At 39.7% G+C, this 18,599-nt stretch overlaps 1 protein-coding gene across 1 annotated transcript in view; it reads left to right on the top strand.

The window, feature by feature from the left end:
* Positions 1 to 18,599, top strand: part of ASAP1 (ArfGAP with SH3 domain, ankyrin repeat and PH domain 1) — a 288,493-nt gene that overhangs the window by 243,311 nt on the left and 26,583 nt on the right. The window contains exon 24 of the mRNA XM_026659939.2: positions 3,544 to 3,772. Within this exon, the coding sequence (XP_026515724.1) occupies positions 3,544 to 3,772 (229 nt within the window). The remainder of the gene's footprint in view (positions 1 to 3,543; positions 3,773 to 18,599) is intronic.

Genomic DNA, 18,599 nt, shown 5'->3' with positions numbered 1-18,599 from the left:
AGGCTTCAGGGTTGGTTACATTTCTCAATGTATGTCCCCTGTCAACATCGTCTAAACAGAGTGATTCACATTCCAGAGGTAATTTTGTCCTCTCTTGACTGGTGGACAGTCCCTTGCAACATTTGTATGGGAGTTCCCTTTGTTTCTCCACAACTAAATCTCATTTTAGTCACAGATGCCTCGTCCCTGTACTGTGGTGTACACGTCAGAATCCTGCAAACGCAATGGTTTTGGTTGTCACAGGATCTGAGGACGCGTATAAGCTTCAGGGATCTATGTGCTATCCATCTAGCCTACTTGGTCTTCCATCCATGTATTCTGGGAAAATATCTGCTAGTTTTAACAGACAACACAGCAACTTTGTTTTATGTAATCAGACGGGGAGCGGTACATTTGTCCCAAATGTACAAGGAGGCAGTTCTACTTTGGGAGTTCTGCATAACCAATTCCATTCACCTCAAAGCTGCGTACCTTCCAGGAGAACAGAACATGTTGGCAAATCACCTAAGCAGGTCTTTGCTCATCTTCCAGCTGTGGGGGAACTCCCCAAATGGACCTGTTTGCAACAAAGGCCAACAGAAAGTGCCATCAGTTCTGTTCCCACGGGGGTCACAGCTCAGGGTCTTTGACAGATACTTTCTCCCTTTCCTCTGATACCATTACTACTCAGAGCCCTGTTCCAGGCCAAGCAGGATCATGCTTGCCTCATACTAACAGCACCAGGTTGGTCTTGGCAACATTGATTCTCGACCCTGCTAGTGTTGTTAGCGAGGCCTCCTCTACCTCTTCCATTGAATTCACATGTGAATTCTCAAGACCATGGCTGTCTGCTCCACCCCAAACTACAGGCCTTCCACTTGGCAGTATGGATGCTTCATGGCTAGCACAGTGGAAATAGTTGCTTGAAAGATGTTCAGGAAGTGCTTTTGAATTGCAGAAAGCCTTCAACTAGACATACTTACCTGGCCAAATTAAAATGTTTTTCTATATGGTCTCAACAGAAAAGTCTCTCTCCAGTGCAGGCTTCCATTAACCATGTTTTGAATTGTCTGTTGCTCCTAAAACATCAAGGTCTGACAGTTCCATTAAAATACATTTGTCAACAATTTCAGCATTCCATCCCTCCAGTGAGTAATAGATTGCTTTTTTCCAATCCCGTAACTATCAAGTTTCTAAAAGGTTGGACCGATTATACCCTCGGGTGCAAGAACCTGTTTCCCCATGAGATCTCAGCATCATGCTAACAAAATTAATGGGACCTCCCTTTGAACCTCTTGTGACTTGCTTCCAACTCCACCTCTCCACGAAAATGGTGTTTCTGATTGCGATAACCTCAGCAAGGAGAGTCGGTGAATTGAGAGCCTTGGTTTCAGAACCTTCTTAGTCAGTTTTCCATAAGGATAAAGTTTACCTCCAACCTCACCCAAAATTCTTTACAAAGGTGGTTTCCAATTTCCACATTAATCAAGCAATTTATTTGTCAACTTTTTTTCCTGAAGCTTCACAAGCATAAACATGAGCAGAAGCTTCATTTACTGGATCTGAGGATGGGATTAGCCATCCACTTGACTGCATCAGACCCTTTAGATTCTCAGCACAGTTATTTGTAGCAGTTGCAGACTGAGTGAAAGGTAAATTGGCTACACTCAGAAGATTTCCTCCTAGATTTCCTCTTGCGTTCGTTTTGCTATCAGTTAGCTAATGTCAATGGCTCATTCAGCTAGAGTGCAATCAGCTTCAGCAGCTTTCCTAGCGCAAATACCTGTTAGAGACATTTACAAAGCAGCAACCTGGTCATCAGTTCACGCATTTGCTGCTCATTATACCATTTCCCATCGGTCCAGGAATCATGCCAGTTTTGGGTGGGTTGTTGTACAGCTCGCCTCCATGTTAATCTGCTTGTGAGTCACCTACAGCATAATGAACATGTGCAATCACGCAAAGAAGGGAAAAAAGGGTTACCTACCTTTCTGTAACTTGTTCTTCGAGATATGTAGCACATGTCCATTCAATGACTGGTCAAGAAGTAACTGGGAGGGAGTGGCTCTGTGGTGACAGAGGGTGCTTGAGCTACCCGACGAGTACCGCAGTTCTGACAACTGTGTTTGAGGCACGCACACATTTTCAGTAGAATGGACATGTGAAACACATCTCGAAGAACAACAGTTACAGAAAGGTAGGTAACCATTTCTTCTTTCATTAAAATGTTTATTCATAGATGTTAAAATATGCACATTGAAGACAGGACATATCTGTAATGTAAAATGCATGTATGCAATTAAAAATAATAAAGTTGCCCATTTTTACTTTCAGTTTTAATTGTAGCTGCCAGAAGAAAATGAATTTAATTAAATCAATATAGTTGTCCTTTTTGATGCTGATTTTTTCCCCCTCCAAATTGAGATAGGTTAGGTTTTTTTTAATTCATGAAAGATGCACTTTTTGTGTTAAATAAACTTTCTACAAATCCATAATTTGTTTTTACTTATTGCATCAGCAAAGACCTGTTTGTTTTTCAAGAACTGTGTTGCACAGTTCTGGGAAAAGGAGTGATGAAAGAACCAAATTCAGGGCCAAAGGAAGGATTTCCTAGTGGTTAGAGTGCTAGTCTGGGTCTTGGGAGACCAGGTTTCAATTCCGTGCTCTCCCACAGACTTCCTGTGTGACCTTAGCTAAGTCACTTAATTGCTCTGGGTGCTCTGTTCCCCATCTGTAAAATGGGGATAATAGTACTTCCCTACCTCACACAGATATGAGGAGAAATACACTAAAAATGTTGGAAGTTGCCCCATTATTACCAAAAATGGGGACCTTAGGGATCTTCAAAATAGAAAATGACACATATGTTGGGAAAAGAAAATATAGCATCTTGTAAATGGCTACTGCAGTAAGCATGCCGAACTTGTTTGCCTGAAAGTTATTCTTTTATTTCTCTATGCATTTATAATTCATTCTAGCATCACATGTAATTTTAAATTAATATCCTGGCCCCGTTGGTAGTCTTCCCCCTTGACTTCAATTGGGCCAGGATTTTAAGTGCAATTCAAACTGAAGATTTACTGTTACCTACTAAATAATATTTTGTTAAAAGCCAAGTGAGGTGAATAGCATAACTGTATAGCACTACATATATATAGTTTTCAGTGCCAGTAATCTAATTAAAACTTGTAAATGTTAATCTGCTAAAGCCACAGCCATTAATTTATGTGAAAGGAGTGGGAGTTTCACGAATGAGGATACTTTATGGGGATGAGCTGAAGTTATCTAACCAATAAGCAAGGAAGTCATATTGGTATCTGTTTATATGTATATCAGGAACTAGTTCTGTTGTAATCATACAAATATTTTATCTGTATTTAATCATACACACACACACGTATATCCTTCCTGTATATATACACAGTGGCTTTCACATTTTGTATAGTATTGTAAAAAAAATAACAAAGCTGAGAATTGCAGGACTCCAAAATGTTTATATGATGAATATATTGTTCCTCCTACACTAAATCTGTGCTATAATGTAATTTTTCTCTGTTTTCATAGCCTAGTCCTATAAAGAAAGAACGTTCTCCAAGACCCCAGAGCTTTTGTCACTCTTCCAGTCTTTCCCCCCAAGACAAAATGACTCTGCCTGGATTTAGCACTCCTAGAGACAAACAAAGACTGTCCTACGGAGCCTTTACAAATCAGATTTTTGTCTCTACAAGCACAGATTCTCCAGCTTCTCCAACAGCAGATGCTCCTCCTCTCCCTCCTAGAAATGCTGGCAAAGGTAAGTCTGTTCGCAAAAATGATTGTTCAATGATTATCGTAACCAACCTGAACACTTTGTGTTCTTTCAAGCTTTAGTGTGCTTTTCCTTCATATTGTATAATGCTTTTTAATCTGATTAAGTTCACATACTGAAAGCTTGCATTTTACAGTGCTGAAATGAAAAGTTTACAGTAGATTTGTATTTAAGTTGCATCTGACTTGAATTATTAAGAATAACAAATATGTACTACAATTTTATTTTCTAAAAAGCAGCTAATTCATTCTATATAGAAATAATTCTGCTCATGTTATGCTTGTTATTTAAACCCATTATTTTAATAGTACATACTAGGCATGAACCCAAACCAAAAATCTCAAATCTGGTGCATCTTGGTAACTAATGAGTGGTGCTTCAGGTTAAAATGCTGTGCAGCTTCTGGCAGAGAAGACAGCCAAACCATGAGCAGGCTGGTGAGGTCCCCACTTATCATACGAGGCTCCCCACATGTGGAGCTGCTAGAATGGCTCTGCTGAGCACTAATGGAGTGGAAGGGAAGGTCCTGAGCCCTCCACCAGGTGTCCAGCAAACCGCATATTCACTTTAAAACTGAGTAAGAGGCCCCAGGTCTTCACTGAGTGAAACAACCGCTTGGTCTTGTAGGATTATCTATGAAGAAGAATTACGGGTTTGTGCTAAAGGGCTGGTCTACACTATGGGGGGGGATCGATCCAAGATACGCAACTTCAGCTACGCTATTCGCGTAGCTGAAGTCAAAGTATCTTGGATCGAATTACCTGGGGTCCACACGGCGCGGGATCGACGGCCGCGGCTCCCCCGTCAACTGCGCTACCGCCGCTCGCTCTGGTGGAGTTCCGGAGTCGACGGTGAGCGCGTTTGGGGATCGATATATCACGTCTTAACGAGACGCGATAAATCGATTGCTACCCGCCGATACGGCGGGTAGTGAAGACGTACCCAAAGTTGTGTAATCAGCATCATGTGCACTTAATGTAAAGCCATGAGATAGTTAATGTTGCCTTTTTTGTGATGAAATAATAAATTTTATAATAGTGTTTCAAAGGGAAGAGAATCTCTTACAACTATATTAGTCCTGAAGATTTTTTTCATACCTGATGTATTGTTGCTGTGAGAGATGTTAATAGTTCGTTAATCCATTTATACCATACTCATAACATTATGGTTTGGAGTGGGCTATTCAACTATGGAATATTATTGTTAGTTTTCTGTAATTCACTTAAGTCTAACCTTGAAGCTTTGCTACCATCAAGTTTTCTACTTTTTTCTTTCCTGCAGCTTATACAGAGACAAACTGTTTTTGTTTGTTTTATTTTGATTTTTATTTGTTTTTTAAACTAGACTTATGTAAAATGTCCTTAGTGGCTAACAGCATAATGTGAGGCTAAAAGCCTTAAGTGAATTTGCCCCCTTGAGTTACAAAGCTGTTACATAACTATTTGCATTTCATTTTCTTGGCTCTTACTTTAGTTTCAATTTTCAAAAGGAATAAAGAAAAGAGCTCATTAAAATGTACAGCGTGACACTGGACGCAGTAGTGTCTGTTTGCTTTATAGAACAGCAGTTGCATGATTCAGATACCATGCTTGGGAAATACTGTTCCAAGGGCAGCATTAGTCATGTATTGGTGATTTTAGTGTTTCCTGGGTTTTTTTTTTTTAATATAGGAAAGTTGCCAATTGACTGCCTGACTAGCCTTGCCGTTCTGTTACACAGCTTCTGTCTTCATCCATTACTCATGGGCTAATGCTCCCCCTCCTGTGGAATTCGGAGGTGGTCCAGTGTTGTTGCTGGAGGCTTCAGGACTAAGCCCCACCCTTCAGCTAAGGCCACCAGATTTTCTGCCTCCGGTGATGGAGCAAGCTGGTAGTTCAGTTTCTCCCAACCATTTTGTTTTAAAGCCTTTATTATTATTATTATTTTTCATGCCGTTTTGACTTATTATCTCCCTCCTCCCCTCAATGAGATGAATAGCAGCAGAGTGGTTTCAGCCACCTGGATCTGCTACTGCAGCACCTCCTGCTAGTCTCCTCTGCAGAGCTGTCCTAAAAACACCAGACTTAAATCTAAGCAGTGTTCCTTACATGAGGCAGCACTTACAAGATCTACAGTTATGACCTGCCAGTTGCCAGCCAGCTGACCATTGCATTACTAGGGCATGGGGCTCAGAGTCCGGCCAGCCGACCTTTGCACTGGTTGGGCTCGGGGTTCAGAGTCAGACCAGCAAGACGAGTCCCAACCCTGCCCCAGTGTCTCACAACTCCAGCACAGAAAAGCCTGATCAGGAGCTTCTGAGCTTTAGGGGAGAGAGTCTAAGGATGAGGAGAAAGCTATCTGGTCAGCTTAGGGGATAAGTCTTGTAACAGACCTGGACTGGAGTGGGAAAAATCCTGAAAGGATCCAGAATCCCTCCCAGATAGTGAAGTGGGTCCTCAGCTCCCTGGGAAAAGAAGCAGGGCTCCTACACAGCTCTCCTTGCTCCCACTATGAATCGGGATTCTCATGGTACTCAGGGGTAAGTCCTGTAAATCCCATAGACTCCCAGAAAGACAGAAGCAAATGTGTCCTTCACAAGGCAGTGATTACTACTAGTAATGAACAAATGGGGAAGAAATATGGGGTTAGCCTCCTCCTCCTTTGTCTTCTCTTCCTGAGGGAGTGTTTGCTGGGGCTTTTGTCATATGCAGAGTTTCTTTCACAGACAGTCTTCTTTACCATGCTCACTGCCACTCCACCATGCCCTCTGGACATGCAGAGAAGCCTGTGTTCCTCCTATGCAGTTCTGCCTCACGCTGAAGCCTAATTGGGATTGAGCCTTGCTCTGCCAAGGAAAGAGGGTCAGACTCTGAAAGGCAGGAAAGATTCTCTCTCTCCACAGGCTGGCTCCACATTAAAGCCCTAGGAACACTTCAAGCAGTCTGTGACTAGAACAGAGGCTCCCCACAAAACTGCACCATCATGGGATTACAGGGAGGTAAATGAAAAAATCCCTTCCCATTTTCAAAATAATCCTAGTAGGAGCAACCTAGTATAATACTTTCTTGGATGCTAGCCAGCCTGGGGAGCAGGCAGCAGCCTTTTAGCCTTCCAGGGACATCTAGCAAGCTACTTCCACAATTGAAGTATATGTACCAGTAACCTTCTCTGTTGTGCAGTCCTATGTCAGAATGAATAATGTACTGCCTCCCTTCTGTAAACAGCTTGGGGAAGAAGGTACCACATGTGCAAAACAACAAAACATACCACCAACCTACAAGATTTTTTCAGGACAGGATGTCAGTCAGTGGCTTGCAAGGAACTCATTAATATTAATAACATATCTTTGCCTTCAAACATTATTAGATACAAGCTTTCCTGTTAATGCCTCCTTTGAGGGCTTCATAAGAGCCAAATGAAGGCACCTGATTAAACCAAATGTTAATCTAAAATGTTTATATGAAAGAAATTTTATAAAATTGGGGAGCCTAAGGTGGTGCAACAGTAGCTCCACCAATCGAAGATGTAGCCACATCTTCAGAAGGGGACTTCTTTCCAAAAGACCCATAGGCCATAGGAATGATGACAATGCACAGCAATTTCAAACCTCAGCTATAACCTTTCAGATCACAGGTTCTTCATACATTTAGCAAGGAATGTCCTCTTTGTGGCAAAAAAGTGGCTTGTTGTCTAAAGGTATGACCCTAGCTTGGAGTAAGACATCACAAGTTCTGTCCTGGTCAGATCCTTAATGTGCTTTTTGTTGAGCAATGGATTCCAATTTGGTGGCTACAAGGAAGCTGTGTTACAATCATGAATAGCTTCATCCTAAATGGATATCTTGTGCATGAAAACTTGTTGGTAGGGAGCTATTGGGGGAAACGTTAGAGAAATTACTAGCTGAGATTGCAGAGTGGCTTCAGCTCTCATTGTTGAAGCCACCATAGCAATCCAGTAGCTGCTACCAACACCAAGGGTGTTCAGGAAGTAACTATTACCCTGGCAGAGGGGAAAATCTGGAGCAGAAGTTTCCAGAGGAACCTAGATAATTTTTCCTCCAAACCAACTAAGTCCTCAGCATGACAAAGAGTATTTGAGTACAAGATCTCACAAAGTGGATCCAGACTGCTGGCACTTAACATTAAAAAGGTTGCAGAGCAGTTTTTAAACTAAGGGATGGAGGAAAGCCGACTGCTGCAGAGGAGCATGTGGATCGGACAGAGACTTCTCTTAGAGGAGAGTCTAATGATAGAGATTCTCTAGGTTCTAGTCAGGAGCAGAGGATGGAAGAGGATAAAGTATGGGCCAGATCAGATGAGAAATATTTACATAAAGAATTTGACACATCAGAAAAGGGCAGACAAATAAACAGTGACAAGTTTTGAAAGTGCTTGTACACAAATGCTAGAAGTCTAAATAATAAGATGGGTGAACTAGAGTGCCTCGTGTTAAAGGAGGATATTGATATAATAGGCATCACAGAAACCTGGTGGAGTGGGGCACAATCAATGGGACACAATCATTCCGGGGTACAAAATATATCGAAAGGACAGAACAGGTCGTACGGGGGGTGAAGGGGAGTGGCACTATATGTGGAAAAAAATGTAGAATCAAATGAAATACAAATCTTAAATGAATCCACATGTTCCATAGAATCTCTATGGATAGTAATACCATGCTATAATAAGAATATAACAGTAGGGATCTATTATCGACCACCTGACCAGGACAGTGATAGTGACAATGAAATGCTAAGGGAGATTAGAGAGGCTATCAAAATAAAGAACTCAATAATAGTGGGGGATTTCAATTATCCCCATATTGACCGGGTACATGTCACCTCAGGACGAAATGCAGAGACAAAATTTCTCGATACTTTAAATGACTTCTTGGAGCAGCTGGTACAGGAACCCACAAGGGGAGAGGCAATTCTCGATTTAGTCCTGAGTGGAGCGCAGGATCTGGTCCAAGAGGTAACTATAACAGGACCGCTTGGAAATAGTGACCATAATATAATAACATTTAACATTTCTGTGGTGGGAAGAACACTTCAGCGGCCCAACACTGTGGCATTTAATTTCAGAAAGGGGAACTATGCAAAAATGAGGTGATTAGTTAAACAGAAATTAAAAGGTACAGTGACTAGAGTGAAATCCCTGCAAGCTGCATGGACACTTTTCAAAGACACCATAATAGAGGCCCAACTTAAATGTATACCCCAAATTAAAAAACACAGTAAAAGAACTAAAAAAGAGCCACCGTGGCTTAACAACCATGTAAAAGAAGCAGTGAGAGATAAAAAGGCATCTTTTAAAAAGTGGAAGTCAAATCCTAGTGAGGTAAATAGAAAGGAGCATAAACACTGCCAAATTAAGTGTAAAAATGTAATAAGAAATGCCAAAAAGGAGTTTGAAGAACAGATAGCCAAAAACTCCAAAGGTAATAACAAAATGTTTTTTAAGTACATCAGAAGCAGGAAGCCTGCTAAACAATCAGTGAGGCCCCTGGACGATCGAGATACAAAAGGAGCACTTAAAGACAATTAAGTCATTGCGGAGAAATTAAATAAATTCTTTGCTTCAGTCTTCACGGCTGAGGATCTTAGGGAGATTCCCAAACCTGAGCCGTCCTTTGTAGGTGACACATCTGAGGAATTGTCACAGATTGAAGTGTCACTAGAGGAAGTTTTGGAATTAATTGATAAACAACAGTAACAAGTCACCGGGACCAGATGGCATTCACCCAAGAGTTCTGAAAGAACTCAAATGTGAAATTGCAGAACTATTAACTATGGTTTGTAACCTGTCCTTTAAATCAGCTTCTGTACTCAATGACTGGAAGATAGCTAATGTAACGCCAATATTTTAAAAGGGCTCTAGAGGTGATCCCGGCACTTACAGACCGGTAAGTCTAACATCAGTACCGGGCAAATTAGTTGAAACAATAATAAAGAATAAAATTGTCAGACACACAGAAGAACACACAAAAGTCAACATGGTTTCTGTAAAGGGAAATCATGTCTTACTAATCTATTAGAGTTCTTTGAAGGGGTCATCAAACATGTGGACAAGGGGAATCCAATGGACATAGTGTACAGTACTTAGATTTCCAGAAAGCCTTTGACAAGGTCACTCACCAAAGGCTCTTATGTAAATTAAGTTCTCATGAGATAAGGGGGAAGATCCTTTCATGGATTGAGAACTGGTTAAAAGACAGGGAACAAAGGGTAGGAATAAATGGTAAATTTTCAGAATGGAGAGGGGTAACTAGTGGTGTTCCCCAAGGGTCAGTCCTAGGACCAATCCTATTCAACTTATTCATAAATGATCTGGAGAAAGGGGTAAACAGTGAGGTGGCAAAGTTTGCAGATGATACTAAACTGTTCAAGATAGTTAAGACCAAAGCAGACTGTGAAGATCTTCAAAAAGATCTCACAAAACTAAGTGACTGGACAACAAAATGGCAAATGAAATTTAATGTGGATAAATGTAAAGTAATGCACATTGGAAAAAATAACCCCAACTATACATATAATATGATGGGGGCTAATTAAGCTACAACTAATCAGGAAAGAGATCTTGGAGTCATGGTGGATAGTTCTCTGAAGACGTTCACGCAGTGTGCAGTGGCAGTCTAAAAAGCAAACAGGATGTTAGGAATCATTAAAAAAGGGATAGAGAATAAGACGGAGTATATCTTATTGCACTTATATAAATCCATGGTACGCCCACATCTTGAATACTACGTACAGATGTGGTCTCCTCATCTCAAAAAAGCTATACTGGCATTAGAAAAAGTTCAGAAAAGGGCAACTACAATTATTAGGGGTTTGGAACAGGTCCCATATGAAGAGAAATTAAAGAGGTTAGGACTCTTCAGCTTGGAAAAGAGGAGACTAAGGGGGGATATGATAGAGGTATATAAAATCATGAGTGGTGTGGAGAAAGGTGAATAAGGAAAAGTTATTCACTTGTTCCCATAATATAAGAACAAGGGGCCACTAAATGAAATTAGTGGGCAGCAGGTTTAAAACAAATAAAAGGAAGTTCTTCTTCACACAGCGCACAGTCAACCTGTGGAACTCCTTGCCTGAGGAGGTTGTGAAGGCTAGGACTATAACAGGGTTTAAAAGAGAACCTCCATGAATTTATCTAGTTAAGTCCATTAATGTCTATTAGCCAGGATGGGTAAGGAATGGTGTCCCTAGCCTCTGTTTGTCAGAGGGTGGAGATGGATGACACTTGATTATTACTTGTTAGGTTCACTCCCTCTGGGGCACCTGGCATTGGCCACTGTCGGTAGACAGGATACTGGGCTGGATGGACCTTTGGTCTGACCCAGTATGGCCGTTATTATGTATGTTGCAGTGATGTAAATCTTTGGTGTTGACATATACATGTTCTTATAAACTGGTCATCACAAGTTTAGGCTTTAAATTAAACAAAGTTTTCTAACCGTCAGAGGAGTGAAGTTCTGAAACAGCCTTCCAAGATGAGTAGTGGGTACAAAAAACTAATTTGTTACAAGCCTGAGCTTGATAAATTTAATGAGGGGGTGGTATGATGAGGTTGTCTATAATAGCATATAGTCCTTCCATGACTACTATTAGCAAATATCTCCAATGGCTGGAGATGGGACATTAGATGGGGAGTGCTCTGAGTTACTACAGAGAATTCTTTCCCCAGTGTCTGGCTGGTGGGTCTTGACCACATGCTCAGGGTCTAACTCCATATTTGGGGTCAGGAAGGATTTTTCCCCAGAGTGAGACTGGCAGAGACCCTTGAAGGTTTTCACCTTCCTCTGCAGCCTGGCTCACGGGTCACTTCTCGGTTTGAACTAGAGTAAATGGTGGATTTTCTGTAATTTGAATTCTTTAAATCAATATGTGAGGACTTCAGTAACTCAGTAAGAGGCAATGGACAATTTATAGGAGTGTGTGGGTGAGGTTCTGTGGCCTGCAGTATACATGGGGTCAGACTAGATGATCATGTTGGTCCCTTCTGGCCTTAAAGTCTATGAATCAAGCAAAACAGAAATGTACGTATTTGAAAGAGCATATTACTGTACCATAGATTTTGGACACCGGCATATTTCTGATGATAAACTGTTACACACAGACTCCTACATTATGATCCAGCATTAGAGAGCAGGTAATGTCAGACTGATGGTGTAAGAGTGTGAATGAGGTTGAGCAAAGTTAATGTTAAATTTAAACTATTATGTTTCTTTGCTTTCAAAACTGTCAAACCAGTCTAAGCTTGCTAGAGACACCAGCCTTTCTCTCTAGTCATAGCAGATGCAGTGTAGTGAGTCAGTTTCAACTGACATCATTGTACATGCTAATGGACTTGTAGAGGATTTCATCAATTGAAAAAAATCTTATGTATAAATTCATATTTACTAGTGGTTATATGAATAGGTTGGGCTGGATCAGAAGGATAGTAGATAAAGTCCAAATACTCTAATATTTAAGACACTGAGAACACACACTAATATAGAAATATCACCTTCATAGTGGTTACTAATGTACTATAAATTATCCTAAACATTGTTTGTTTGTTTTTTATTTTAGTATTTAATAGATCTAAACAAAATTAGACTCTGCTACCTGTCCCTCAAAGAAGAGAAAGATGTGTTGGTACTGATTTTTAGATCTCATCTTTCCCTCCCCCCCCCCTTAGGAAAAAAACACATCACCTTACCTTTTCAGATCCTCCTTACTCTCTTAATTTGCCATCATTGAGCTTTGTCTATTAAATTACCACCTTAATATGTATGGTTATTTTTATAGAAAAATTATTTTTGCTTTTCATTTTAGACATATTACATCCATTTGATTACAGGTGATCTGCAAATATATTTAGTGTATTTTATGGGCTGAGTGCCCCATATAACAAGAGTAAGAGGAGCATCCAGTCCATAAATGATTTTAAACTTACTTTATTTCCCATTATTTCCATTCCCCCCAAATCTAATCTCATTAGCTCCTTGTCTGCTGTAAGGTTCCAACAGCTACCATGGGACTGTGCTAGAGCGTGGAGCCAGTCTGTAAGGAACAGGTAGGTGTTGGGTTCCATTATTTAGCAACTGGCGTCGTTTTGAAAAGTTTCTTAATATTGTTTTATATCCTTTGGGATATAAATATAATAAATCTTTTTCCAAAGCATGCTGTATACTTTAGTCCTTCGTAAGCTGGCTTCATTCTCCAGTGAAGTTCCTTAGTAGCAAGGTTCCATGGTGTTTGCTGAGATGTCACAGTGAACTGGAAACCAGCAAATCTGAGCTTTGTGTGTGTTGGAATTATTATTATTTATGTAGGGGATATTACGATGACACTAATTTAACTGCAAATTCCTTTATTAAATCCAAAGGTTGATCGTATTTATACAATTACTCTAAACATGCCTAAAAAGCCTGAATAATAAGCAATTTACTACATCCAAATAGCAACAAAACATTTATAAGCATTTGATCAAGATATTTACAAACGGGCTAAACCCAGGAGTATTAGACCCAATTTAGTCAGTCAGGCACTATCAATGACACTTCAGGAGTTCACCCTTTTGTACCCTTTTCATAAACCAGTGATGGCATTGCCTGTTACTAACTTAGGTAAAAACCATGTTGAGGCCAGTTTGGGGTCATTGCTGGTTCAATGTGCACAATTTTTTCTTATTATTAACTATCTATATTATAACTGGAGTTTCTTCTTCCTTTTATCTTTCAGTTACCTTTCAGGCCTAGCTTTTCCAGTTAAGCCATATTCTTTCAAGGCCTTCTCACAACTGCTAGCAAAACCAGCATTGTACACACAAACTACGAAGCATTTTTTTTTTTCATTTAACTAAGCTAATTCAACCCTGTTCTAGCCTACAGTGTGGGGGAAGGAAGGCAAGTTAAAAATCATTTATGTACTGAATGCCCCCTCTTACCCATGGTTTTTAGTGCATTTGGTGTCCAAAAGTTAACTTGGTTTATTTTTTAAAACTGTGTACATGTATATGGGTTTATAAATTACAGTATGTCAATTTGTGTGTGTGTGTGTGTATAGCTAATGTATTTGCAAGTTACTTTTATATTTCTACATATATTAGTTAATGTAAGACTGGGTCTTTCGGTTTGGTAACTTTTCAGCTGGAGTTTTAAAAGCTGCTGAAGTTGATGTGTTTGTTCCCCACGTTTCATTGAGGAAAAAGGGTAGGTTAGGCCTTGTCTGTGTGATAAAGTTGCACCAGTTGAAGTTAAATAGGTATACCTATTTATGTTAAACTGGTGCTAACCCCTGCATGGACATTCTTATTTTGTTAAAAGGTTGGCTTATTTTGGTTTAGCTAAAACTGATTACTTAATTAATTTAAACTAAACCAAAATAAGCCTGGTTTAAACTGAAATAAATGTGTCTACTTCAAATAAATTGGTTTAAAAATCACATCTTTAGTTAAACTGGCTCAACTTTCTCACGTAAAAACAAGTCCTCAGTAATACTTAGTGAGGAAGTCAGTTGAAGTTCAATTTCCATAATTCTGACAAGCTTCAGTTGTCTGATAGGTCTGCTGGTTTGTGTGTTGTTTTTGTAATGACAGCCAAGTAGTAGCATGGCTTAACACATTAGTTTCACTGATCTTAGTTAAATCTCTGCAAACGTTTAGTGACACACCCAATATTCAGGCTAATGTTGCCATCTGGTTCTTCTAGTCCTGTTGTAAAGGTTTGGGGCAAATATGGGTCATTTTCACAATTTTAGGTGAAAATTAAGATAATCTAAGTGGCTTTGCCAGTTTCCATCAGAAAACCTAATCAGAACCTTCCAATTTAGGTCTGTTTGGATTTTGAGCTGCTGCATTCATTTGATTTCCAAACTTGGAGCAAAACACAGTGTGTCAACCCATACACATTGAAAGCACAGCTCTGACTTTAATGCTCTTAGACTATATTATGACAGTCTTTCCTTACTAAATGCATACACAACTAATTTTTAAAGAAAAGTGCTTCTAGCTATGTGTTTTGTTGTATTTCAGAGCCTCGTGTTTTTGATTTAGGTAAAACGAACTATTTCACTCTTGTTTATATCTTGTTTTGTTAGTCTTGATTCGCTATACTGTTAATTTTCCAGTACTTTTAATAGAGAGACTTGATGGCACGCACTTATAAATATATGAAAATCTCTATGAAGTAACTTGATATAAGTTGTTAATTGTAGGTTTTGGCTCACTTTACAGGACAAATTTAGAGTTGACTGTTGTAAGTATAGGGTATAGTTAATGTTCAGTCAATTTATTCTGCTCATGCCCTAAAGAGTAGTAGTGTGCTTATGATCAGAATTTCTCAAATGTTGGCAGTAAGAGCTTGACAAGTAAAGAAAAGATATTGTCTGAAATGATTAATCTAATCAATCAGAGCTTTTAAATAATACCAATGAGCAATTTATATTTCTCATAAGAATTTTGGAAAAAATAGCAATATATGTTATGAAAGTACCATTTTTAATACGAACTTATCACTTTCCTTTGCAGTACGTGTCCTACCATTAACTGGAATACTGGTTCTGCCATACCTCTCATGCAGTGGTAAAAAAATATATACTTTAGGTTCTCCCACTATAAAAAAAAAATTGTTTGATGGATGGTAACAGCTTTGCATGTTGTCACTGGTACACAAATTAATATGTAGAACATGTACTAACTCCACAAAAGCTGAAGTACACACACACTGTTAATTGCGGGTCTCTTACAATTATTTTAACTTACCACAGAATGTTTTTAATTGCTGCATAGATAAATATTTTAAGGCTGGAAAATTTAATTTTAAATTACATATTCTATTAAATGTTTTCTAATTTATCTTGTGTAACTTTATGCTATTCTGAGTTTTGATAGTTACAGGGCAGATAAAAATATTACTGTCAGTACAGATTGAACCTCTCTAATTCCGCACTCCCTGGTCCGGCAACATCTGTGGTCTGGCATAGGCGCCGACTCCGTGGGTGCTCCAGGGCACCCACGGGGAAAAATTAGTGGGTGTGGAGCATCCACCAGCGCCAACTTCCCCCTTCTGCCCTCCTTCCCCTGAGCCTCTCACGCACCAGCAGCCCCGCGCTTACCAATTCCTCCTCCTCCCTCCCAGCACTTCCAGAGCGCCGCAAACAGCTGATTCACAGCGTTCAAGCCCCGGGAGGGAGGGGGAGGACCTGGGACCAGCATCGGAGCCCCCGAGGAGGGGGCTGGTGGCCGGGACCCCGGATGGCAGTGGGGATCGCGGGCGGGGGATCACTGTGGGTGCAATGCCTGGGGGTGCTGCAGCACCCCCTGCAGCCCTGCTTTCCCGCACCTATGGAGACCCGCTGGCACTCTGCATTGACTTCCTGTGGTTTGGCATATTCTCTGGTTTGGCACCGGTCAGGTCCCAAGGGTGCCATACTAGAGTGGTTCAATCTGTACTAAACCTATCATTACAGACCTTAGTATCATTCTATCACCTGTTTCAGTAATAAATTATAGATTGCAGTTCATTTTTTCCTCAAAAGTGTTTCCTGAAAATCCAACAATTTGCCTTTCTGTCATTCTGAAACTAGTTATTGCCCTGAATATATTTTAAATGGTTTTCCCTATATTCCTTATTTTCCTGAAAAGAAACTATCTTTGGTAAATGTTACCCACTACTTTCCTAAAAGGAGGGTTGTTGTTTAGTGATTAGAGCAGGAGAGTGGTTGGGTTTATTAGCATTGGGAAAGTCACTGTGAGTATTATTATTATTTATTTGTATTACTGTAACAGCTAAGAGCCCTAGTCATAGATTAGGACCCCCATTGTGTTAGCTGCTGTACAAACACAGAACGAAAAGGCAGTCCCTGCCCCCAAGGAGTTTACAGTTTAAGTATAAGAAAAGAGACCACAAATGGCTACACACAGGGAATAAAAAGGAAACAATGAGACAGAATTAGTCAGTATGATAGGCAGTGGTCTCTGCAAGCCAACAATGTAACCGTTTTTTAGGCAAAAGTTCTCTGTGTCTGTTTATGCCATCTATAAAATGGGTATCATAGAATATCAGGGTTGGAAGGGACCTCAGGAGGTCATCTAATCCAACACCCTGCTCAAAGCAGGACCAATCCCCAGGCAGATTTTTGCCCCCGATCCCTAAATTGCCCCCTCAAGGATTGAACTCACAACCCTGAGTTTAGCAGGCCAATGCTCAAATCACTGAGCTATCCCTACCTACCTACTGACCTACCTCACAATGTATGTTGCAAGTCTTAAAATTTGCAACGTGATTTGAAATGCTTCTACTGAAAGGAGTTGTATGTTAATTATTGCTATTGTACCATCCATAAGTTTCACATGTTAGAATGTGAACCTTTGAAAACTATAAAATTATAAAAGTTTTAAACTCTTTCTGTGATATCTATAGACATGTTAGTAGGGTGACCAGATGTCCCGTTTTTAAAGGGACAGTCCTGTTTTTTGGGACTTTTTCTTATATAGGCACCTGTTACCCCCCACCCGCTGTCCCGTTTTTTCACAGTTGCTGTCTGGTCACTCTACATGTTAGTTTCATGAGGTATTAAAAATGTGTACACTCTATCTAAGTTTTAGTCACAAGTTTTTTCTATTTAATTTTACTTTTGGTTGTTGAAATATTTATTCTTAGTCAAGTTCTTGTTTTGCATAAGAGCGAGAGATCTTACTCAGTTTACTTCCACTTGAGTTTGAAGCTTTATGTTGCCTTAATTTAAATGAGAGTATACAGTGCCAATTCAGGATACTTTCTCCATTTTTTGAATGAAGCTTGGATTGTTTGTACTGTAGTTCAGCTGGAAGGAAACTTCTGATTAGTGACTGATAAAGACAGTATGCACTTCCATCAATTGGTCACTAGGGAGTGATGGGGTAAAACTGTAAGAACTTCAGTGGTTTGCATTTATCAGATCCATGTGTCAGCACATGTAGCTCCAAAGTGGAGATTTCAAATAATTACCTCTTTTCTTCTGTCCTTGTGTAGCAAACAAATATGTTGTATTAACTGTGACTTTAGAATAGTGTTAGTAGCAGCACAATGAGTACTCAAGTCCTTCTAAGGTTATATTTTGAGCTGCTGTTGGTTTGTAGCACTTCACACAATCATTCTTAAAAAAATAAAATGAAGAGCTTCTGTGTTGCACAAGTCTACAGGATCCTCAATCCAGATTTATAGCACCAAAACTGTCTATATTTTAGCTTTTTTTATACTGAAATTTTAAGATACAGAAATTATTCACATAGAAACTAAATGATAAAATCAGTATAGAAGAAGTGCGTTAATTTGCACTAATGTCTGGGAGATTTGCAAATTACTGAATTGGTGAATAAGTTTAAACAAAAATAGCAAGGATAATTCATTGCAAAATTTATAATGATTTGTTCACACATTCGACGTGTAATTTGGTTCGCATTATTTTTACATACACGTTTTGCAGTACACTTGTAAAAGTAACATAGTCTTCATAATATCCACTCAGAGCTCTGTATTTTCTGAGGGAGGAAACAGCACTGCTTGTGTGCAAATTATGGGGTATATAGATTAGCAAACTGCAAATTAGCAAGGTTCTACTCTATGACTTAAACAAGAGACCATATTATTATTTAAATCATAAGTAATATTCAGTGTATATGTAGACACGTTTTGAATGGAGGAATGATTAAGTATTCATAGATAGATGCTATCTTTAATGCCTAAATCTTGCAATAAGTGCTATGTGGGAAGATCCCTGCATCTGAACAGAGTCTCGGACTAGTAGGCTCTATCCAGCCAAAGGCCCACGCAGAGCTCATTGCAGGATCATGGCCCAAAAATGCAT

Source organism: Terrapene carolina, unplaced genomic scaffold (genome assembly GCF_002925995.2).
Source record: "Terrapene carolina triunguis isolate 2854851 unplaced genomic scaffold, T_m_triunguis-2.0 Scaffold58, whole genome shotgun sequence".
Classification (NCBI taxonomy): domain Eukaryota; kingdom Metazoa; phylum Chordata; order Testudines; family Emydidae; genus Terrapene; species Terrapene triunguis.
Note: the sequence above shows the minus strand (reverse complement) of the source record. Positions and strands in the feature narration are given on the sequence as shown.